Raw genomic sequence first — 22,586 nt, 5'->3', positions numbered from 1 at the left:
GCTGCAAAGCCAAGCTAAGGTGGGGGGTCCCCAGAATCTGCCCGTGGGCAGATGGCCGTGCACCATGGCTGTGCTGGTGATGTCACACACAGGTGGAAAGTCACAGCCACTGCCTCCCAGGAGAGAGCGTGATGACCAGGACACGGCTCGTGCCACCCACCCTGCCCTGGTGAGGAGAAATGCCACCTTTCAGCAGAAGGGGTGGGCAGATGCCCGTCTGGGGAAGGCCCCTCTCCACCCCACTGCGGCAGGACCATGGGCATGTGACCAGCCAGCCCTGTGGATACCAGCCTCCTGCCCGCATCTGCCACATGCCTGGCTGAGCAGGGAAAGCAGACAGACCGGGTGACGCCTGCTGAAGCTGCCTGCGGCATGCAGGTGGGGCCAGCCGAGGAAGGTCACCCTGACTCCTGCGGCAGGCAGCCCGCCCGCCCCCCCTCTGTCCAGATCCCCGAACCTTGCTGCTGCCCTTCATGGCTCTGCGGCCCGGGCCGGAGGTGAGCCCTGCCCTGGGTCCACGCAGGATGCTACCCCCAGCCGTGCACTCCCCGCCCCCCAAATGTCCACACTGCCGGGCGGCTCATTTACCCTCCTGCCTTGAAACTGGCTGGCACTGGTCACCTCAACTCCCTAGCTGCTCAGAAGGCAGTTTGGTGGCTCCTCGAAGGCCTAACCCTAGGTGTCCCTATGACCCAGCAACACCATCTCCAGGTGTGCGCTCCAGGCATGCGCATAGTGTCCACACAAAAGCACCCACTGCTGCCGCAGCTGCCCTCCCAACGGGGTAGCCAGAGAGCAGAGACGGAGGGCGCCCAGCAGCAGGGCCCTTGCCAGCACCCCCGCGGCCCCACCAGCCTCACGAAGAACAGCAGAGAACAAAACACCGGAGCCCGAATGTCCACTAAGACTGAGCACAAGGACAAGACGGGCCATGTGGGGCACTGCGGGGCCTAGGAAGGACCAGGAGGTGGTGCCTGCCACAGTGTGGGCAAGCCTCCCGGATGGCAGAGCCCCAGGCTGGGACTGCGTGCCCATGAGGTGCCCGGCAGGCCAACCCTGGCACAGGGAGCAGCCAGGGGCTGCTCAAGGCTGGGAGAACACTGGATGGTGACGACGCCATTCCTCAGTGGTGGCGGCTGCGCTAGAGACCACTGGACGGAGTGTGTGGCCTGTCTCTGCGAGGCTGTCACACAAGGAGCCAAGGGCCCCGCGGAGCAGCTTCTTTCCTCTGCAGATGGGAAAGTGGCTCACAGCAGGAAACCCACAGTGTGAACCTCAGAGCTGAAACTCTGACTCCCCGCAGGTCTCAGGGTCCCACCCCGGTCTGTCCCCAGGCAGGGAGGCAGGTCTCCTCCAAGGGCCTCTGCTTTCCGGGGTGGGAGGGGCTGCCTCTCCAACCTGTCAGCAGGCCCTCCTGGGGACACTGGGAGACCCAGAGCCCTCTTTCTGAGCCCCACCCCACAGTGAGGTGGGGACTGGAAGGAACTGGGCTCAGGGGACAGCACTACAGACTCCCAGAGGCCTCCTGACCCCAGCCAGACCTCTCGGGCAGAGAGGGCAGAATCCAACCCAGAGTCTGGGTTCAAAGCTGTGGGGAGTCTGAGGACAAGGCCCCTGGGGAGGGGGGGAGGGAGGAGGGAGGAAGGGAGGGGGGAGGGGAGGAGGATGGGGAGGAGGGGGAGGAGGGGGAGGAGGGGAGCAGGGGAGGAGGGGAGGAGAGAGGGGAGCCCAGCGGAGGCCGGCAGAGGCCAGGGCTTACAGCCCTCCCCGTGCTCAGACCCAAGTCCTTCCACTCTCCTCTTTTTCCTCTTGGAAGATGGTGCTTTTAGTCTCCTCCCTGGGGGCTGGGGGGGCCAGGGCCCCGGGGGCTGGCTTGGAGCACGTGACCAATGGGTGCTGCCCCTCAGCCCTCCGCTGCAGTGGAGGCTCCCCCTGCAAATTCCTCCGAGCCAAGCATGCCTCAGCGTCTTGGGGTGCCCACAGGAGAGGAGAGGTGGCAGGGCCACCCTGCAGGAGGGAGGCCAGATGCCTGAGGAGGGCTGGGGACCACTGTGGAAGGCCAGGGCAACAGGGGTCAGGGCTCACGGGTGAGGAGCACTGCATAGGGCTGGTGCATCCCTATCCTCCTGGGGCTGGCTCAGATCCCATCATCACTGGGCTGGATCGCCCTTGCCACCAGTCATCCTGGGACTGAGAGGGCACTACCGCTGGCCTGTGAGTGGCATCTGCAGTGGCAGCTCTTGCAACTGCCCGCTTCCTGGGCCCCAAGGAGGGTCCCTGGCTTTCCTCCCCGACTCCACCCTGGGTCCTCCCTGCACTCGCCTCTCCTCCGCCCCACCTACTGAACATGAGCTCATGAAGCCACAGGGCCTTTGCAGGTTGTCCCTCCTGTCCGGCTGGCTCTCCCCACACTAAGGCTCTGACTGTCTGCGAAGGTCCCCTCCTAGGAGAGGCCTTCCAACAGCCACTCCTCTCTCCACCCGTGTCCCCCATAGCAACCGCGTCTCCTTGCACTCCCGCCGCTTGTGTGGCTGCTGTGAAATCAGGGAGACCCTGGCCCTTTCCCAGCAACCCTGGGCCTGGCACGCGCTGGTGTCCAGTCCCTGCCTGAAGAACTGCTGCCACAACTCATCCTCACCCCAGGGGCCTGCTGGAGCGGCCGCGAGCATCCCCCTCTTGGGGCGCCCTCTGGGGTCCCGGGGCCGGTCTCTGCAGGGTGCTCTCGTGCTGCCCTGCTGGTCAGTAACTCAGGCTGACGGCGAGCCAACACATGGGGACAGTCTTGCCCACTGTACAGATGGCCAAACCAAAGAAAGGGACCTTGCCAAGCTCTCCACAAAGCTGTTCAGGCCCCTTCTCTGGGGAGATGACCAGCAAGGCAGGCAGCCTTGGGCTCCGCAAGCAAAGCCACCACCTCTGGTGTCCACTAAGAGACTCCCAGGCACGGTCACCCTGCAGAACGTGGAGGGAGGTGGATGGTTTCCCTCAGTCACCAGACAGGGTCTAGGGGCCATGCGAGATGCATACTGCGTCCATCCAGGGCGCAAAGCTCGCTGGGCTGGGCCTGCTGGTGGGAGTGAGGGCGGCCGCGGGCAGGCGGCCAGGGCCTGGGCTTGCCGGGGGCCCACCAGCCTGGGCTCTCCCGGGGAGGCCCTGGCTGCGGGGCCTGCTCTGACGCATCTTGCCTGCGTCCTCCGGCGCCCGCCTGGCCCTGCGTGGTCACAGCTGGCGGAGAAGGGATGGCGGGCTGCCAGCCAGGAAGAGGCCGCAGGCTGGCCCAAGTCCAGAGCCATCCGCCAAGAGGACAAGACAGGCCCCAGGGCGGGGACTAGTCCGGTCACACAGGGTGTGACAAGCCAGGTGTCTTGACTCCCAGCCCAGGGCTCCTGTTCCCTGGGGGCTGAACACTGGCCATGAGGCAGGAAGGGGGATGGCTTCCAGATCCCACTGCAGGAGGGAAGGGCACGTCCCAGGCAGGCCTGTCCGAGGATGGGGTGGGAGAGCACCCCAAGGGGCACCAGGCCCAAGGGCTGCTGGGATGCAACCTCCAGCTGTCCAGCCTGGGAAGGCCACGTGGACCCCAGACACAGCCTCTAGAAGGCCACTTATCAGCAGACTGCCCACAGCTCAGCGCTCTTCCTGGGAGCAGGACTTGTTTCCAAGGCTCTGAACTCACAGCCAGCGGAGCTGGGCGCACAGCAGTCCCCCTGCCTGCTCCCCAGCTCAGGCCCTGGCCTCCGCCCTCCAGGGGACCCGCCCTGCCCTGAGCACTGTTTTCCAAGCCACGCCCGTCGGGCAAGAGGCACAAGAACTTGGTGCCCTCAAAAACCTGCCAGCCAGGTCTTTGCCCAGCCAAGGGCTACGGTCAGGCCATGGGCGCACGTGCGCGGTGAGGTTCCCATCTGTCGGGGCCCCAGGGACCAGGCGCAGGAGGCAGAGACAACAGAGTCACCTCCTTTTGAGGAATGCAGGGGCCCTAGGCGCTGCAAGGATCTCTGTACCAATGGGCCCAGCCCCCCCCCCCCCCCCCGCACCACGCCCAGGGTGAATCACGCAGTGCAAAGGCCCTGCATGGACCTTGAGGTCAGCGTTTCCTCCCTTGCGCTGCCCGGAACTTTTCCGAGACTCCAGAAGAGAAAACAGTCCGCACTGTTTTTAGTCAAAACACAATGACCCGCCTGCCTCGCTGGACATGGTTCCCGGCCGTCCAGAAGCCGCGGCCTCCCGGCTCTCCCTCCAGCGCCCCATGGCCCTGAGCGGGTGGACGGCCCCGGGTGTCAGCACCTGCACTGGAGGGCTAGGTCCTCCGTGTCGGCCAGGGCAGGGGCCCTCAGAGCAAGTGCGCCACGACAGGAAGACCCACTGCCAAGGCGCGTCCCTGGCTAGTGTGGGTCCCTCCAGTTGCCCAGTTGCAGGGCACCCCTCGGGGACACCCCCACCTGCTGCACCCAGAGCCCAGGCTGGGGAGCTGAGTGGCCCCACTCTCCTGAACCCGCGCTTTCCCCACCCTGGTGGCTACCAACTGTGGTGGTCCGTCACCACCCCAGGACACCAGATCCCGACCATCCTGCCTGATCCACTCAGCTCCATGCACGGCAGCTGGCCAGCTGCAGAGGGCAGACCATGGCCCAGGCTCTCGGGCACCTGGAGTCCTCCCACTGCCCTAAATGAGTCAGGCAGCTTCCAGGCCTCTGTACCTGCCATTGCCACCAAGAGCAGGGCAGCAGGGGGTCCCCCAGATGCTCAGGTGATCACCCCGGTACCTGCGCCCGTGACCTTGTGAGGTGCTGCCCAGCTGAGGGCTGTGGGCGGCCACCAGGGCGGGTGGGGCAGGGGGACCCTCCTGCAGGGCTGTCAGAGTAGCAGGTCCTGTGCACACCTGGGCACAGCAGTGCTCCCTAGGCACAGGAGGGTCCCAGGGGGCCTCCTGCAGAGGACAGGTGACCGCAGGGCTCCTCCCACCTGCTCCCCGCAGCCCCCAGGGCTCTTGCTTTCCAGGTCCCACTCGAGCCCACACCCCTCCCTCCATGGCCACAGGTGCTGGGGACAGGCAGGGCTGGCCTGAGCCCACGGAGCTCGGAAGCCTTCAAGGGGGCCGCCCGGGCTACTCACCGGCTCTTGTCCCCTCCCTCGGGCTCGTCCACCTCGTCGGCACTGCAGGTGGCACTGGAGTCACTGTCCTGGGGGGCGCCCGAGGCCTTGGCAGGGGTTCTGCGGCTCCCGCCCTCCTTCTTCTCCACCTTGAGAGGCCCCTCGGGTGCGGCCTCCGTGCTGGCCTCCCCAGCCCTGGCCTTGTCCGGGTCTTCCTCCTCGGCCTCCTCCTTGCAGTCACCCTGCACAGGCTCCTCGGGGACTGAGACAGACTCTTCCATCTTCCCCGCGTCCCCCTCAGGCTCCTCAGCCACGGGGGGCTTCTGTTCCTTCCCCTCTTCTGCTGGGGGTGCCACGGTGGCCTCCTCCTCCTTCTCCTCCTTGGGGGCCGCAGGAGGGGGCTCCGCAGGTGACGCGGGAGCAGGTGGGGGCGTGGGGGGGCCACTGGCATCTGCAGCTGGGGTGGGCTGGGCAGGGGCCGGGGCGTCCTCAGGCGGAGGGGTGGGCGGCTCAGCGGGGGTCCCAGCAGCACCCAGGGCCGGCGGGGGCTGGGGCCCACTCTGCCCGGCATCCTTGGTGGCCTCGGTGCGGGGGGAGGGGATGCTCTCCGTGTCAGAGCTGTTGTTGACGGCAGCTACACGGAATAGAGAGGGATGAGCAGGGGGACTGGGCCTGGGGCCAGGAGTCAGGCCCGGTTCTGAAAGGCCTCCAGGCCCCACCCGAGCCCCAGTGTGGCTCTGCCCCCACTGGCTGGCACCCTGGGAGGGGGAGGGACAGGGGCACCTCTCGAGAACAGCGCCTGGCCCACAGGTGGACAAGCCAGCAAGGGGCAGTGCAGGGGACTGCCTGCGGAGGACCACAGCCACCAGGCACCCACCAACACCTGGCAACGTGCAGGGATCAGGTGCATGAGGAGGTGGTGGGGACACCACAAGGGCAGAGAAGGCTGGGGACTGGACACCACCACCCCATCTTTGGGTCTCAACATCCCCCATTTTCTGTAGCCAAGCAGGTCAGGAGAGCAGGCCAGGCGGGTCCCCAGGGCCAATCCAGGGAAGGTGGGAAGGTTCCTCCCCAGGCAGGATGGGCAGGAGCAGGCCGGGGACAGCAGGGAACAGGGGACAGCAGGGAACAGGGGCAGGCAGGGGCTCGGGGTGGCGGCCCACAACAGCAGCGCTCCCAGGCACAGTGGGGTCCCAGGGGGCCTCCTGCAGAGGACAGGTGATTACGGGCCTCCCTCCCACCTGAGCCCTGCCCCGTGGGGCCAGCCCGCCACATTCCTACCTGGGCCACTGCATTCCCCTCTGGGCACCTCGTTCCCAGAGGCGTGGACAGCTGGAAGGAAGTCAAGACGGTCAGAAGCCAGGTGCCCACCGCGCCCCACAGCCCTGACCCATGACCAACATGTCCCCCGCGGTGCTAGTCACCAGCAGCTACAGGACCTGCAGCAACCCCAGGCAGGCAGGTCCAGGCCTGTCCATGGCCGGGCAGTAACAGGGCCACACAGGATGGGCAGCAAGGTCTGGCCCCTCTGAGAGGCCTTCCATGGGTCCAGGTTCCCAGGACCCCAGGGTGGGGTTTGGAGGGACAGGCCTGCAGGGACTGCTAGGGTCCACAAGCAATCTCCCTTCAGCCCCCTCTGTCCCCCACTGTCCCTCGGCACTTCCTGCTTCTCTCCTCCCTCCAGGGCCTAGAGAAGGGCCACCTCCCCTTCCAGAAATGACACCAGTTGACATAGACGCGCGACCACGCTAAGCTGCATGCAAAGCCTGTCACACATGACAACTGAGCTTGACAGCCCCCAGGAAGGACGGCGAGCCCTCCATCAAGATGAGGAGACTGGGGCACAGAGTGGCTGAGCGAGTTGCTCAAGGCCACAAAGCAAGGACACAGGGTGTTGAACCTGGCAGCCAGTGTCCCTGACCACTGGACTTCCTTCCCTGTGTGGTGACTCCCCTTCACAGTGGGACAACAGAGCACAGGAGTTGACCATGCCCCATAGACCAGCGTCTAACCCTCTGAATCGTAGTTTGTTCCCCGTTGGTCTGAAGAGGCCTTCACCAGAGGCCCTCAAAGGGGACAGCACAGCGAGCATCCAGCAGGTGCAGCGAGGGGCTGAGAACCAGCACCTCTAGCAAGTGTCCAGGGGCACTGCTGCCTGGGGAGAGCCTCGGCCTCCTCATCCATACCCAGGATGAGCCACCTCCTCCTCCAGGCTGTGTGACAAGGGGGGACCAGCTCAAGACTGCCTGGCAGGGAGCACAGCACAGGTCCTGGGGGAGCCCCCACCCCGCCAGGGCTGCACAGTGCTGCTGGTGCTGGCTGGGTCTTCTGGGAGACTCTGCGGGGCAGCCCGGCCCCCACCCGGCCCTCCTCAGCCCTGACCAGCTGGGTGCCAGGCTGCAGCTGTGGGGGCTCCGAGGTGACACAGGAGCCTCAACCCTGGCAGACGGGTCCTGCCCCGACCCCACGTGAGCTCTGCAGCTGGAGGCCTGCCACCCCAGCTCCTGGCCGACACGGCGGGGCCTGGCTCCCCTCCACCAGCCCAGCCTGCCCACAGGGACAGCAGGAGGGGACAGAGGAGGAGGATGCCCCGAGGGCCTGGCGCTCCTGGCTGCCCTGGGGAGCGACCCACAGCAGGGAGGCAGCCAGACCTGTCCCCGCCCCGCCCCAGACTTGGACCCAAGCAGCCGGAGGACCTGATGACCCTGTTCCACCCGGAAGCGGACACCTGGGGCAGAGTGCAGCCCACCTGAGGCCGCGCTGGCGCCTTCCGTCCCCAGGCTCCTGGAGCCCGGGAGACTAAACATGGGGACAGAGAGCAACAGGGAGCCCCCGACAGGTGGCAGGAGGAGCAGGGCTCTGAGGGCTGGCGGGGTGCTGTGGCCAGGGGACTGGGCAGGGGGCCCGGCTAAGCAGCAGGTCCTCAGAGGTGCTCTAGGGGCGGGTGGGGACAGGGCTGCCATCAGCTCCGACAGGGAAAAAGGGGGCAGGGTGGGGGTCGCGGTGGACAAGGCTGTCACTGGGGGCATGGGGTCAGGTGTCAGGGTCTACAGACACCAGGAGCCAGAGCGCGTCTTATAGGGCCCATCTCTGCCACTGAGGGGGTGTGACAATCTCCTGTGACCAAATCCCACCTTCTGAGTGCCAAAGGTTGCCTGGTGGCCTACACTGTCACCTTACTCTGTCCCTATGCTCCCTGCCAAGCCCGTGAGGACTCCACTTGGACAGCTGGCTGGGTGCAGGTGTGACCTGGGGCCCTGAGCTGCCTGCACCTCGGTCCCACGGCAGGAAGCGGCGCCATCATTGCCCACTCGAGTCTGGACTCGGGAATAGACAGAGGCGTAGGCAGCGCAGCTCCAGGATCCGTGTCCACTAAAGCCGCTGACTAGACCCAGCTCCCCCCAGAAACCACCTCAGAAAGTAAATCCACTGCCAAGAGGTGGCACGGGACAGGTGGCAGGTAGCACCGGACAGGTGGCAGGTAGCAGGGTCCCGAGTGCGGGGTGTCCTCTGCTGGCCCGGGGGACGTCACCAGGTATAGGCACGGAGGAGCTGTCACGGCCACTGCCCTGGGCTGCCGCGCCAGCTCACCTTCAGCCTCCTCAGCCATCTCCTCCTCGTTCCCGCTGACGCCCGAGGCCTCCATCTCCTCGTCCTCCACCACGGGCGGGAAGGCCGCCTCCTCGCTGGCCGCGGCCGGGGCTTTCTTCTTCTTCCTCCGGGCATTCCTCTCCTTCTCCTGGGGCACCGGACAGCAGGGCTCAGGGCCACAGCCAGGGCTGGCCGCCCGGGGCCTCCCCAGGCCTAGGACCTGGCTGCAGCTTTTTTTTGCAAGGGATAGGAGCAGGGCCACCTCCCCCACCTTCCACTCAGGGCCACATGCCAGGGGCTATTTCTACCAGGGCTTCATTCGTCCACCATGTCCTCGGCACACCCCGGCACGGCCCCAGCCACACTGCCCTTCCTGAGTGGGTGAGGACCTGGAGGACCCGCAGCGCAGAGACCACAGCCCCGGGGCTCCCTGTGGGCCCACTGGTCGGTGGGCAGCTGGCCCAGGCCAGGCTAGCACGGGAGGGCCTGGTCTCAGCCCCTGTGGCCTACAGGCCTGCAAAGGGGCCGCGGGACACAGGGCGTGAGGCAGGCAAGGCCGCTGCCCTCAGGCTGGTCGGGAAAAGCCACAAAACCCCCGGAAGACGCAGGTGCCGGCAGGGCCCTGGGAGGGTCAGGGCTGTGTCCTCTAGGTCCTCACCCACTCAGGAATGGGGCACAGGGTGTGGGCCCGAGGGCTGCTTGGGAGAGGACGGTCAGGGAGGGAAACTGCGGGGAGCTGGCACAAGAATCAAGACCTGAGTGGAGAGAGAACTGGCCGGGAACAGTTCTGAGAGAGCAGCCTGGGGAGGGCACTGCACATGCAAAGGCCTTGTGGTGCCACATATGGGCGCATTCGAGGAACAGAAAGAAGCACATGTGGTGAAGCCTCCCGCTGGCCGTACCACGCTCCATGCCCCCCCCCCCCCGCCTCCTCCCTCACACGGAGCCAAGCCCTCACCCTCCTGGCATGCTTGGGGACAGCTCCTGTCCTTGTTCCTCTCCCAGAGGGACATCTCCCCTCACCAAGCCAGGCCGAGCCCAGGAGGCACCTGCCCTGTGACTCACTAGCTTCCAGGCAGCCATCAGCTCGGGGCATGTGTGGAGAGGGCCTGGGGGCCAGGGGCCAGGGACTGCAGGGAGCGGCCTGTGTCCCCAGCCTGCAATGACAGGAGGGACGCAGCCTGAGCACTCCGGGGTCTCCGGGAAAGAGGACAGAAGCTACGAAATGCCCAAGACCACCCTACGCAGAAAGGCAGCACCTGCCCCCGGAGCTGACGCCCGGCCAGGCTGCAGGCAGAACTCAGGGAAGCAGGGGTCGGGCTCCAGATGTCCCCGGGGACAGCTGCAGCCTGGGGTGGGACCCCTCCTGTCTTGTCCCCTTCCTGAGTGGACAAGGTCCCAGTGTGGCCACTGGGAGGGCCAGAGGGAAGGGGAAGCGTTTGCCTGCCGTTTAGTCAGAGTTTCCGTCACCAACGCTTGGCCAGAGGGCCACAGCCCCACCCTGCCCAACGTCCACAGCCCCATTACAGGGATGCCCAGCTCTGCTGCCCACGCAGGCCCCCAGTGCAGCCTCAGCCCTCCCTCCCCGAGCCCTTCCTGGGAGGGCTCCTGGCGCGAGCCCGGAGGCACAAGAGTCGTGGCCTGCAGTTCTGTGGTGGCGAGGCCCCGGGTCCCCCCCCCCCCGCTTCCCCATTCTATTTCTAGCCGACAGGGACTCGGGCACGCGCTGCGATGCGCTGGGTGATGTGGGCGACCGCTGCCCAGGCAGCGTGGGCACAGGGCACGCCGCGGCCTGGCAGGAACGGTTCACCGGGCCGGTACAGTGTCCTGGAGACAAAAGACCCTCTCTAGGGAGGTCACTGAGCCCTGGACACAGGTGGTTAAGTGGACGCCCTGAGGGCCCCAGAGGCTGGGCTGGGTGGCCCTCCTGCGGCAGCACCGCAGCTTCCTGAGGTGGGACAGCACAGGGGTGGCGGGCGGCCTGCCACCACCTCTGCACCCCAGGCGGCGCCTACTGTGTGCAGCAGGCACATCCCAGGTGCCAACTCGCTGGACCCACAGTCCTCGCAGAGCTGGTGTCCCACTTCCAACCCTCCAGCCCAACTGTGTCCAGTCCCCACCACCTCTCCCACCCCCGGGCACTGCTGGACGCATGACGTGCCCACCTGGAAGGGCCTGGGCGAGGGCCTTGGCACGGCCGTTCCCAGACAGCCACAGGGCTCACGTCTCCCTACCCTAACAGGCCTCAGAGGCCCTCCCTGTCACACTGAGTGGCCGCCCCATCCCAAACCTGTCATTGTCCACCCATCCCCCACCTCCACACATCCTGAGAGGACCCCTGTGCTCTGGTCTCTAGGGCTACTTCTCCCCCAGGACACGGCACGGCTTGTCTTCAGCTCCCTTCCTTCCATACCAGGGACAGCGCCTGGACAGAACAGGCAACCGCAACGGCCAACAGATGAGGACGCGACTCAGAGAAGCAAAGACACCTGCCCGACACCACACAGCTCCCAGGTGAGGTCAGTTCATACCGCCTCTGCCTGGACCTGGTCTGTGCAGCCCATGACAGACCACAGGCGAGGCCTGGCCGGGCCTGGGAGTCCTGGAAGCTGAGCCCTGGGGCCTGGACCCAGACGGGAGAAGAGGGCAACCTTCGGCCATGGGGAGGGGAGGGCAGCCTCTCCGGACATAGGAGCCACACGCCTGCTGCCCTCCCAGCCCTGCTTCCTGCTGACCCTGTGGCGGCCACGTCCAGGCCAGGCCTGGGGCCAGGTGGGGGTGCCCACCGACTCCCTGCTGGCCGAGGGTGACGAGCCACCCGGGGACCTGCCTCTTCCCCAGGGCTAGAGGGTGCAGGGGCAGGGGTGCTGATTTCAGGGGCGTCTGAGGGGCCACAGGGCAGTCACCCGGCCCAAGGGCCGCCAGTCGGGACAGAACTGCGGGCTCTGGGCCTCCCTCAACTCTGTGCCTCTGATTCCCCTGTTCACCAGGCTCCTTCAAGGCCAGCTGGGTGAGAGGACCCTCCCACACTCCCAAGTCACGGTCCTGTCAGGACAGGGTTCCCCTTGGCCACGCCTCCTCCACAGGCCGGAGGTGATGGGCCCAACATCCTGCACATTCCAAGAGGGGGACACAGAGGGCCCTTTCTGATCCAGCTCTGGGACAGTCCACCTTCAGTCCAGCCCTGGGTGGGCTGCTGCTCAGCTCAAGAATCATCAATGGCTCCCCACGCCCAGTAGGAAAACCCCACCAAGCGCCTGTCCCTAGGAGACCTGCTGTCGCTTCTGTGGCATACAGCAGGCGCTCAGGAGGGGTCCATGGCATGAACCGTGCTTACCCAGTGCCCTGGGTCCTCTCCTCCCGTCTCTCAGACAGGAACTGAGGCCCAGAGTGAGGCCACGCACCCGAGCCACGGGCCTCCAGACCACACGCCGGCTGTCACGGCATGTGCACGGCTCCACGTAGCACCCCTGCAGACGTCACTAGGGCAGGGCGCTAGTGACCTGCCGGCCCCCTCCAGTACCCACAGGCGTTAACCCAAAGCTGCTGTTTCACAGCCCGGGAGGCAGGTGCTGCGTGGTCCCCGTCACAGGTGGAGAGGCAGAGGCACAGAGAGGGTAAGTCACCTGGTGGAGGCCACAGAGACCCTGAGCAGCAGGGCCCGTGCCTGGGCCTTCTGGGCCTGGAGTTCCTGCCATCTGTCCACCCACACCCTCGTGGCCACGGAACAGGAGGAGATGGAAGCGGGCAGTCACCCGGAGCGCCTCCTGGGGACGGACCGGGTCCTCCCCACCCGAGCCGAGGGCAGCAGCGCCCCTGAGGGCAGCACCTCACAGGAAGAGACTGAGGCCAGCCCAGGGCTCGCAGCGCAAGACAGGCAGGCGGGCACTCACCCGAGGGAGCCTCAGGCCCTGGACCCCAAGTCCCCAGGTCCAGGGGTCCATGGGGATGAAGGGGAGGCCGCTGAGGAGGGCTGGAGGGGGAGGCCAGGCCGGGGACAGCCCAGTGGCAGGGTTCTGGAGCCCCGAGGCGGGGCAGGCAGGAGCTGTGGAGGCCGGGACGCGAGGAGGGAGGACAGGAGAATGGGCGGGGGCAGGAGGACGCTGCTTCCAGGAGGGGCTCCAGGCCACCCTCTCCCCTGGGCTGTCCTGTGCTGTCCTGTGCTGACCACCTCCAACTCCTGACCTGGTACACAGACATGGCCAGGTCACGCCCCGCCCCATCAGCCGTCTGCCCTGAAGTCCCTGCGGACCCAGGAGACGAGGGGCCCTGTCCGAAGCCCACTCCCGAGGCACCACTTAAGACCCCATCTGGAGGGCAAGGGCAGGGAGCCCTGCCTGAGTGGAGTGCCAGGGACATGGGACGGCTTCCCCTTGGCCTGGAGCCAACAGCACACGTGGTTCAGAAAGAACCCCCCAGGAGGGCTGGAATGGGGCTCTCAAATTCTCAGTGGGGCTTGAGGACAGTTCTAATGGGTGATGCTACGCCGGGCCGGCCTCCATGTGCTGTGTGACCTGCGCACCCTCTCTGGGCCTCAGCAGGTTGCACTTAGCACACCAGCTGCCCAGAATGTGCTGCACCACCTCAGTCCAGCCAGGTGGGGGGCGCCTTTCCAGCCTTCAGAGCCACAGCAGATCCGCGGGGAGGCGGGTGGGGAGTGCTTCTCACCTGGGGCTCACACCCCAACTTATTGGCCGGCAGCCTGGCTGAGCTTGTTCCCAGCTTTAAAATCGTGAAAATGCTCATCAAATGTATCCAAGGGAGATGAAGAGGGAGGGAGTGGGCAGGAGGAGGGGCAGACAACGGGGCCTCCCCACATGGTCCTCAACTCCCAGAAACAGTTGTTCAGGGAGTCTGGGCCCTGGGAGGCCACCTGAGCCCACAGGAGGGCTGGGCCTCCAGCCCTCGAGGCCCCCAGCCCAGCTCCCTCCCACTGAGGCACTGACCGAGGGCAGCGGCCACTGATGGGCTCCTGGGCCTTCTTTCGAGGCTCTGAGGCCGCGGTTTCCTGGCTGAGTCAGCGCAGACCCGTGTGGCTCCTTCCCTTGCTGGGAGCGAGCTGGGACCAGGCTGGGAGCAGCCCGTGGGCAGGCGAGGGCCGCCCCTGGCCGCGTACTCACCATCTTCAGCTTGTGCTGCTGCAGGATCTCGTCCAGGTTCTGCCGCTTCTTGTAGTTGAAGTAAAAGTTCTTACACTGCGACACCGTCTTGGAGCCCACCATCCGGGCGATGGCCGACCAGTTCCGGCCATGTTCCAGGAGACCTGCAGGCAGAGGCGTGGGTGAGGCTGGGGACAGCCTGGGCTCAAGGAACAGGGTGACAGCGGAGGGCATAGGGCCAGGGGCCCCCTTCAGGATCTGGGGGCTGCCCCCCCGCCCCAGCTGCCTGCGGGCCAGGCGGGCTGGGTGACCCAGCGGAACTCCCCACAGCTGCCGAGGCCCCGGGAGACGGGACTGCCTTCCGGCCACACCACGGGCGAGCGGGAAGGGGAGGGCGAGGGCCGGGATGCACCCAGGCTAAGGGGTCACCCAGAGGCCCACTGGCCACGAGGCCCACCTGGCTTGGTCAGCAGCGGGAGTGGATCTGCCCGCAGGCGCCTACTGCCCAGAGCGTCCCCCAGCCTCCCAGACCACCTGGTGTGAGGAAGGCCCAGGAACCTGCAGACCAACCCCCGCCACAGCAGTCCCTGCTCTCCCTAGTTTGGGCCACCGCTGCACCTGCCCCTCCTGCCCTGGAGGCTACCAACCTCAACCTCAGCAGAAACACGGAATCTGCACTCAGAGGCCTGGCCGCCCACCTGCCCAACCCGTGTTCCTGCTCCGACGCCAGCAGGGTGACCGCCCTGGCCCAAGCGGCCCTGCAGCTAAGGCTGGCCGCCTTCCCAGGGCTGACGAGATGGAAGGGGGTCTCTGAGCCCCAGGGCCACACGGGTCAGGACTATGACAGGAGACCCTGCAGGCAATCTTTAGGCCGCCTGGCTCCAGTCATTCAAGCTGCCCTTCAGGGGCGGGGCCAGGGTTCCCTCCACCTCCCACCCGATCATTCCTTCAGGCCTGAGCCCGTCTGGCCCGCAACCGCCGCGCTCCACACGGCGGCAGCACAAACCCAACCGACCACCCCTGGGGGCCGAGTGGGCCTTCTGTGACCAAGCCCTCCAGGGACTTGGTGAGTCCCCTGCTTCCTGTCCAGGCTGTGGCCATGTTCCCACCCCCAGGACGGAGAGCTGGGGCTCAGGGGGTCAGCCACCTCACCAAGCTCACGGCACAGGCCACAGGGCAGAGGAGGTGTGGGGCCCGCTTCCTGCTCTGCTGGCCTCTGGGCCTGTGGGTGGGGGTGGCGCTGGACAGGCCACCTGCTTGCCTGCAGCGGCCACAGCAGCCACGTGGCCCACACCAGCTCCTCAGGGTTCCTCAAGGACAGGCGGGGGGGCCGGGGCGTGGGATCAAGTGTAACTCAGCCCCTGACCTTTCCTGCTGCCCGCGCCAGCAGCAGCTGCGGCCCCAGAACCAGCGGACGGACTTGCGTTTATTTATATTTCCCAGCCGGAGCCGGAGTCCAGGCAAACAGGCCGGCCAAGGAGGACCGTGGGCCTGGAACCGGGGGGTGGGGGCAGGTCTCCCATCTGGGCCTCCAGGGATGGGCCAGTGGGCGGGGAGACCCCAGGGAGGCTGACATTTCTAAACTCCACAAATGAACAAGGAGGTGGCCGGAGCTGCTCCACGCACTCCACCAATGCGTGGGGGCACCAGGGGCTGCCTCCCTGAGACCTGGTGCCCCAGACCCTGGACGGGCCTGCGCCCCTGTGCCTCTGTGGGGAGGACTGGCCAGGGCCTCTGGGGCATGGACTTCCCGGGGCTTGCTTGGGGCCCCAGCTGATGTCCAAGCACAGAGGGCAGCGCCTCAGGCTCCCGCCACAGAGCCAGCCCGAGTACCTGGGGACACCCGCAGAGCATGCCTGGCAACAGCCGCCAGCCCTCCCTGCAGACCCAGGAGCCCCTCCCTCCAGGGGTCCCCGCTGGACGAGGCTCCATGTCCTCCTGCCACCCCCAGCTGCCCAGCTGCCCTCTCCTGAGAGCCTCATCAAGGTCCTTGTCCCCGGGCACCCGCAGTTCCCTGCCCCTCCCCGGGGCCACTCACTCACATCCTCTTATCCGCGTCTCCCCCTCGGCCAAGTTTTCCGGAAACATCCGGCTGGGAGGATGCTCCAGGGAGCGGGGCTGGGAGCTGGCGGCCACGGAGCTGCGGCTGCTCTGCTCCTCACGGCTCAGCCTCAGCGGCCAGGAGGGGAGGGGTGGGCGGGCGGAGGCCGCTCAGAGGGCGGGCGGCAGCAGCTCAGCCCAGCGCCTGGTGGCCCAGGGCTCCCAGGGAGCGGCCACCTCCGACAGTGAGGAGCTGAGAGCGCCTTCTCTGCGGGGGAGGGGGGCAAGGTGCCGTCACTTGTGCGTGCAGGGCGCCCCTGTGCCAGGCGTCACCAGGGTGCAGTGTCCACTGCTCCTCTAGGCACCCACATGCCCCGGGAGGACACAGCCAGGGACACTAGTCAGAAGTCCCCGACACCCAAGCTGGAGAAAACCTCCACCCTGAGCAGCCTGCTGCCTGCTCCCTCTGCTCCTCCTGCTGCCTGACCCAGCGAGCCGCGTCAGGACTGAATGTGACCTCCAGACAAGGCTGGCGGGCGGGCGGCGGGCAGGCGGGGGTGCGTGGCAGAGGTCCAGGCCCAGGAGGGGCGGGCCCACTTGGCACGGCCCCTCCTCTCCCCGTCCTGGCGTCAGCCACGGTGAGAACAGACAGGGCTCCAGAGAGGCAGCGCTCTCCCCTGCAGACTGGGAGCACTCGCTTCTCCTGCTGCCCCTCCCCTGCCAGTTCCACCTGCTGTCTGCCCCCCACCTGCCCTGCTACTGGGCCACTCAGGCCCTCCGAAGGGGGCAACCAGTGGGCAGGGGATGGCTTTGTGTTCCAGGAGGAAGCTCGGGGTTTGAGGAGCCTCTAGCTGTTTGGGGTGGGGCAGGTCTAGGGTCCCCTATGGGCCCTGCTGCCCAAGGGTCTAGGGCCACAGCTGCCTGTCCAGTCCTCTGAGACCTGGAGGACCGGGTCAGCCCATGCACGGGGACACCTGCTGAAGAGCCCCAGGTGGCTCCGGGAGGCTGAACGGCAACTGAGCTGAACTTTGGAGTGAGATCCAGGTCAGCGCCACCTCTGTGCCTCGGTCATCGACCTGCCCTGCTCCCTCGCCTCAGCCGTGCCACCCTGCCACAGAAGCCAGGGCAGAGGGTCCCCGGGGCTGCCCTGTACCCGCCCGCGCCAGGCAGAGGCAAGCAGCAGGTCCCAGTGGGACCAGGCCCATCCTGCTGAGCCACACCATCCACACCACGCAGCAGAGGGCTCGGCTTGGGAGGCCACCACCGTGTCATTCTTCCCATGAGGACCGGAGACTTTGGGGAGGGCCGCCAGAGGCCTCCAGGGCCCAGGACAGGCAGGACAGGCACCGGCCTTGGCTTTGGCTCAGGGCACTACCAGCAGTCCCGGGACATTCACACCTGCTGGAGGTGGGGACCGGCATTCTCTCAGAACCGAGGGGGACGGCCCCCTCAGTTGTAGTATCTTGGTGGCATCTCTCCCCCCTGAAATGGGCTCTTCTGTTCCATGCTCACGGTGGCTGTTCGTCTACCCCGGGGGCATCGGGCGCACAGGAGGCACTAGGCAAAGAACTACAAGGTGCCAGGCACCCGAGCCTGAGCCTGGGGCAGCTGATGCCCCGGGGGCCCTCTGCTCCTCGCCTGGGAAGTTAGGCTGGCAGGGCACCAGGAGGGTCCCGCTGTAGAAGCCACTCCTCCCCGCGGCACGCCGAGCTGGCCCTGCGGTCTGGATTCCCCAGCTCCACTTCTAATTTCTAAGGAAGGAGTTTCACTTTGAAGAGTTGGGAACTAGGAAGTGAAATCACCCAGACAGGAAGTGAGCAGGGGCCCGAGTCCAGCCGCCTGAAGAGAAGGTGAGGGGGCGGGGTGCGGGTGAGGGGAGCCCCTCTGCAGGGGTCCACAGCGGTAGGGGGGGGCGGTGGCCGGCCACAGGGACAGCTTCCTCTCCCACCTAGGGCCTGGGACCAGCTGACTTCCAAGAATCTCTACCGCTGCCCACCCCGGTGAGGCGGTCCCCAGGGCTTGATGCTCCTGCAACAGTCCTACTTGGGTCCTCCCCAAACCTGGGCCAATGGGACCTGCACAGTCCTGCCTGGAACCCCACCTGGCCCTCCCACTGTGTCCCCGGGGCCAGCCGCCTCCCCTGGAAACCAGCGCAGACCCTAGTCCAGGGCTCTCCCCAGAGTCCAGCCCCGAGGGGCAGCAGGGCAGAAGGGGCACGGCCCCACCCCCACCCCCACCCCACTCCCGCCTGCCTGAGAAGCTCATCTGCAAAACAAAACCCCTGGCCCAGCAGCCCTGCCTTAGAGGAGACCCCCACCTGGGGGGGGGGGGGCAGCAGCACCAGCCAGGACAGAGCCCCTGGGACCCAGAACAGGCCCAGGCCCACCTCTGCTAGTCCTGAGGTCCACACCCCATCCTACCGCCCACCTCCCCTCTGGCCTGCCTGAGCCCTGCCCCCTCCTCTCTGGCCTCAGGGTCCCCAAGGCCACCCCCTTCCAGGACATCAGGAAGGACACAATCATTAAAATGCAAAGAGGCCTCCTGGCCCCACCTCGCTGGCTCTGCCTGGAGAACCCCAGGCTGCCCTTCCAAGGACAGGAGGCAGTGAAAGGGACCCAGGGGACCCAGGGGACCCAGGGGACCCAGGGGACCCAGGGGACCCAGGGGACCCAGGCCACAGGGCTAGGCATCTCCTCCGAGGCCCCAGCTTGGGCTCTGCCGCATCACAGCATAGTGGCCAGGGCGCACAGCATGCGGTCACCACTGCACAGGGGCACAGCTCTGGCCCTGCCACGGAGGGACCGACCTGGACACTGACACGTCCACCCCAGCACAGCAAGGGTGCCTGGCCGCAGGATCTCGACTCCTCCTCAGCCCAGACAAGTGTCCCCAGGTGTGGCCCAGGCTGACACGCTCCGGCCCAGCAGCTGACCCGCATCGGTCCCTCCCAGTGCCTCGGTCCCCAGCCCTGCCCATCGGCCTGGGTCACCCACCCCCCAGGCCGGTCGGCCTGTGTGTGAATGGACACGTTGGCCCCCCACGTGCGAGCCACGGCACGAGCCCCAGCTGCCCAGGCCACGGGAGATCGGCCTGGCGGGGCCTGTCCTCAGGGACAGCATGAGCCTCTGACCCAGTGCTGGTGGCCGGGCAGGACTCGGGTCCAGGGCTATCCGCAAGCTCCCGTCCACCATGAGAGCCCCCAGGAGGGCTGAGGCCAGCGGGCTCTCCTCCCACTGCCTGGAGGCCAGGGAGGGGCAGGGCAGGGGCAGGGCAGGGGCAGGGCAGGGGCAGGGCAGGGGCAGGGCAGGGGCGGGCCCACCCCACCCTCCACAACAGGAGGAGCAGCGGGCTGGCCTGGCCTCTAGCACCACGGGGCCACACTCCGGGCCAGGCTGGCTTTCTCAGGGGAACCAGAGTCCTGCATCCCAGCAGCAGGGGCCAGCTCCTCCCACCCAGCGTGGCACTGGGCCCAGGGCAGGTGGCCCTAACCTCCTGTACACACCAGTGACCATGGCCCCCAGGGCCTCCCACGCTCTCACAACAGCCCAACTCCACCAGTGGCCCTTGCACCTCCTCCTCGGGCTTCCGCAGCCCTCACCTGCACACGGCGGGCCCTCTGCTGGGCCACCCTCCCTCTCTCCTTACCTGGTAACAGTGCACTGGATGAGTCCTCAGTCCTCAGGCCAACCATGCTTTAGAGGGCCTGGTCCCAATCCCAACCCCAGGACTCCACGGCTGTGATAGAGGTCAAGGAACTCCCCTAGCAGCCACCTCCAAGCCCGCGGGAAGACGCGCCTCCCCAGCCCCAGCGCCCAGCATCCGGGCAGCGCTACCTAGGGCTGTGGGGTCCGCCCTGGCGCCTTCCCTGGGGAGCCTTCCCTGGCCTTGGACGCCTCAGCGGTTCCCGAACACCTGCTGGGCAGGCGCTCGCCCCAGCTGCCCCAAGGTGCGGTCCCTGTCAGGGCCAGACCCAGAGGGGCAGAGCTGGAGCTCGGACCCAAGAAGGACGCCACCCAAGCACCTGCTGCATATAGAGGACTGAGCGCACTTGGCTCGGGCCAGGACATGAGTGGCGGGGACCTCGGTGCGCCTAAGGCACCCCTGCCCCAGCTCCTAGGCTAGCACCCCAGCCCTGGGGTAGCCATGCTGGGCTGGCACATCCCCATCCTGCCCACCCAGAACCTGTGAGCCCAATTCAGGTAAGGGGCTTCTGCCAAGGTGGCCAAGACAAGGTCGTCCCTACAGGGAGGCACCCAGACGCGGAGACACCACCAGAAGAGGCACATGCCACAGGAAGCGGTCACCCCAAGGGTGGAGAGATAAGGCAGGCCCCTCTGGGGCTCCAGCAGGAATGGGCCCTCTGACACTTGATCTTGGACTTCTGGCCTCCTGTAAGTTCGAGATCACCCAGCCAAGATGAAGAAACAGGCACAGAAAGGTCGGCTGACTGGGCCGAGGTCACACAGCCTGGAGGTATGGGGGCTGAGACTCTTCTCCTGCTGCTCACCCTGAGTCCAGGCTAGAAATCTTTCCAGATGCTTTGGCCAGCTCTGTGGTCCCAAACCTGGGGACACACGGCTGCTGGGCTCCTGGGCTCCCTGACGGGTGGGGACTGGCTTCCACCCCAGTGCCCTGGCTCCATGTGGATGCCATCTGCCTTGAGTACAGCTGGCTCTTGGGTCCTTCTCCTCCCTCTGGGTTTCTGAGGGCCAGGCCGGGGCTCCCGGACATGCCCACTGTGGAGAAGGGACCCCTGCCAGCACCTGGCTCCCCACCCCCACTCGGAACAGATGGCCGTGAGCAGCCACCCAGCCGTGATCGTGCACATCGCTGTGATTCCCGGCAGCTGGGCACACTGGCGCTCCAGCTTTATCATAAATGTCACTGAGCAGGCCCCGCGCTCAGGAACCCAGGGCCCTCGCTGCATCTCTGCAGGCAGGACCCGGGATGAGCTCACCAGGCTGCAGACCCAACCTTGAGACGGCCGGGGCACCCAGGCCTCGCGGTGACTCATCCCCGCCACCCTCCCGCCTCCAGGTCTGCCCTCCTGGGAACCAGAAGGCGGCCACCTCCCGGTGTCCAGGCAACGGCGGTGGGCTGTGGGTGAGGACAGAGACGTGCACATAGGACCCAAGAGGCCGTGGGCCATCCACGTGGAGACCCCCACGCGTGCAGCCGGGGTAGTCCCATGGCCAACAGGTGGAGATCCCAGGACACACCTGTGGTCAGTAGCTGTGAGCCCTTCACCAGAACACAGGAGCCGCCAGGGACGGCCCCCCACCCCCACAGAGGAGCCGTCGAATGAGCACATGCGGCCCATCCCGCGGACACCTCGCAGTGAACCTGAGGACACCAAAGACCTCGACATGGCTGGAGCAAGGCTCTCAACAGCGGGTCCCAGGGGCCCAGAGCCATTAGCCCGGGGGTGTGGCCGGTGCAGGCGGCTAATGGGCATGGGACTTGCTCTGGAGAGAGAAGGCTCTGGACTGGGGGAGGGCTTTGCTCAAAGCCACCGCAGGCTTCATTCCAGACAGTACCACGAGCACGTGTCCCCCACCAGAACTCAGTGCAAAGGACCGGCCTGCTCAGGACGTGCAACGGGAGCCACAAGGTGGACATAAAGACCGACACAGTAGCCCTGCCATCCCAGACAGCGCCTCGATCCTCAAGAGGACGCAGGGCAGGGCCAGGGGTCCCGGGTTTCTCCTCTGAGCCCACCTCTGGGAAGAGGGGCCGGTGTCCAGAAGGCCCCCAAGGGGAAGGGCAGCGGTCCAGGAGCGTGGGGGCCGGAGGGTCCTCTCAGCTCTGTGGCCCCACTGGGCAGTTTCAGCCCCAGCCTCTCGGCAGCTGGGCCAAGGTGTTAGGTGAGGGCGGGACCAGACAGCCGCAGCCAGGCCGCCCCCAGGCACCAGCCCTCCAGGAGGCCACCTGCTGACCTGCGAGCCGAGACCCGCACCTCCTGCAGACAAGAGCCCCGGCCTGGCAGAGCCTGTGGACAAGAGCCCGCGGCCAGGGCTGCCCATCCCCGAGCACCAGCTCCAAGCCTCGGAGCAGCCCTTAGCCTCTGCTCCTGTCCCTGTTTATGATATGGGACGGGGACAGGGCCACCTCCAGGTCAGGGGCAGGTAAATGACAGCCACCAGGCAAAGTGGGGAATGGGGCACTGCCAGCCACCTCAGCACCCGGGAGCAGGGGGAAGGGCAGGGAGTAAGGAGGACAACAGACCTGCCCAGCAGCCTGGACACCCCTCCCACCCACAGACACCTACACCTGGACATCCGTCACCCACAGACACCCGGACACCAGGACATGGACACCAGGACATGGACACCAGGATACCTACACCCAGACACCAGGACACCAGGACACCTATACCAAGACACAAGGACACCTACACCCAGACACCAGAACACCTATATCTGGACACCAGGACACCCCGTTACCCACAGACACCGGCACGCTTCTCCTATTCACAGACACCTGGACGCCTACACCCAGACCCCCGTCCCCCTGGCAGAAGCCCGGACACCAGTCCCACTCAGATGCACAAGTCAAAGCCCAGAGACCGGCCACAGCCTGTGAGTGGGACTCAGTGCCAGGCTCGGGCCATGGGACCGGCACCAGGGATGTGAGCACCTGCCACCCAGCCTACCCTGGGGGCTGCACAGGTGGGGACTGGGCCCAAGAGCTGGACGACCTAGATCCATCCCCTGCACATCGCAGGTCACCAGCAAGCTGGGATGGCATCTGCACCACAACCCC

At 66.6% G+C, this 22,586-nt stretch overlaps 1 protein-coding gene across 17 annotated transcripts in view; it reads right to left on the bottom strand.

Annotated features, from left to right (window-relative positions):
• Positions 1-22,586, bottom strand: part of Ncor2 (nuclear receptor corepressor 2) — a 143,036-nt gene that overhangs the window by 26,057 nt on the left and 94,393 nt on the right. For all 17 annotated transcript variants that reach the window (XM_071616038.1, XM_071616071.1, XM_071616047.1 and 14 more), the window contains 4 exons: positions 13,806-13,948; positions 8,686-8,833; positions 6,376-6,426; positions 5,113-5,725 (listed from right to left, as the gene is read on the bottom strand). In XM_071616038.1, coding sequence (XP_071472139.1) covers positions 5,113-5,725; positions 6,376-6,426; positions 8,686-8,833; positions 13,806-13,948 — 955 coding nt within the window. The remainder of the gene's footprint in view (positions 1-5,112; positions 5,726-6,375; positions 6,427-8,685; positions 8,834-13,805; positions 13,949-22,586) is intronic.

The sequence above is a fragment of the Marmota flaviventris genome, chromosome 1 (assembly GCF_047511675.1).
Source record: "Marmota flaviventris isolate mMarFla1 chromosome 1, mMarFla1.hap1, whole genome shotgun sequence".
In the NCBI taxonomy this organism is placed as follows: Eukaryota; Metazoa; Chordata; class Mammalia; order Rodentia; family Sciuridae; genus Marmota; species Marmota flaviventris.
The sequence above is the reverse complement of the archived record's forward strand: the minus strand, read 5'-3'. Positions and strand labels throughout refer to the sequence as shown.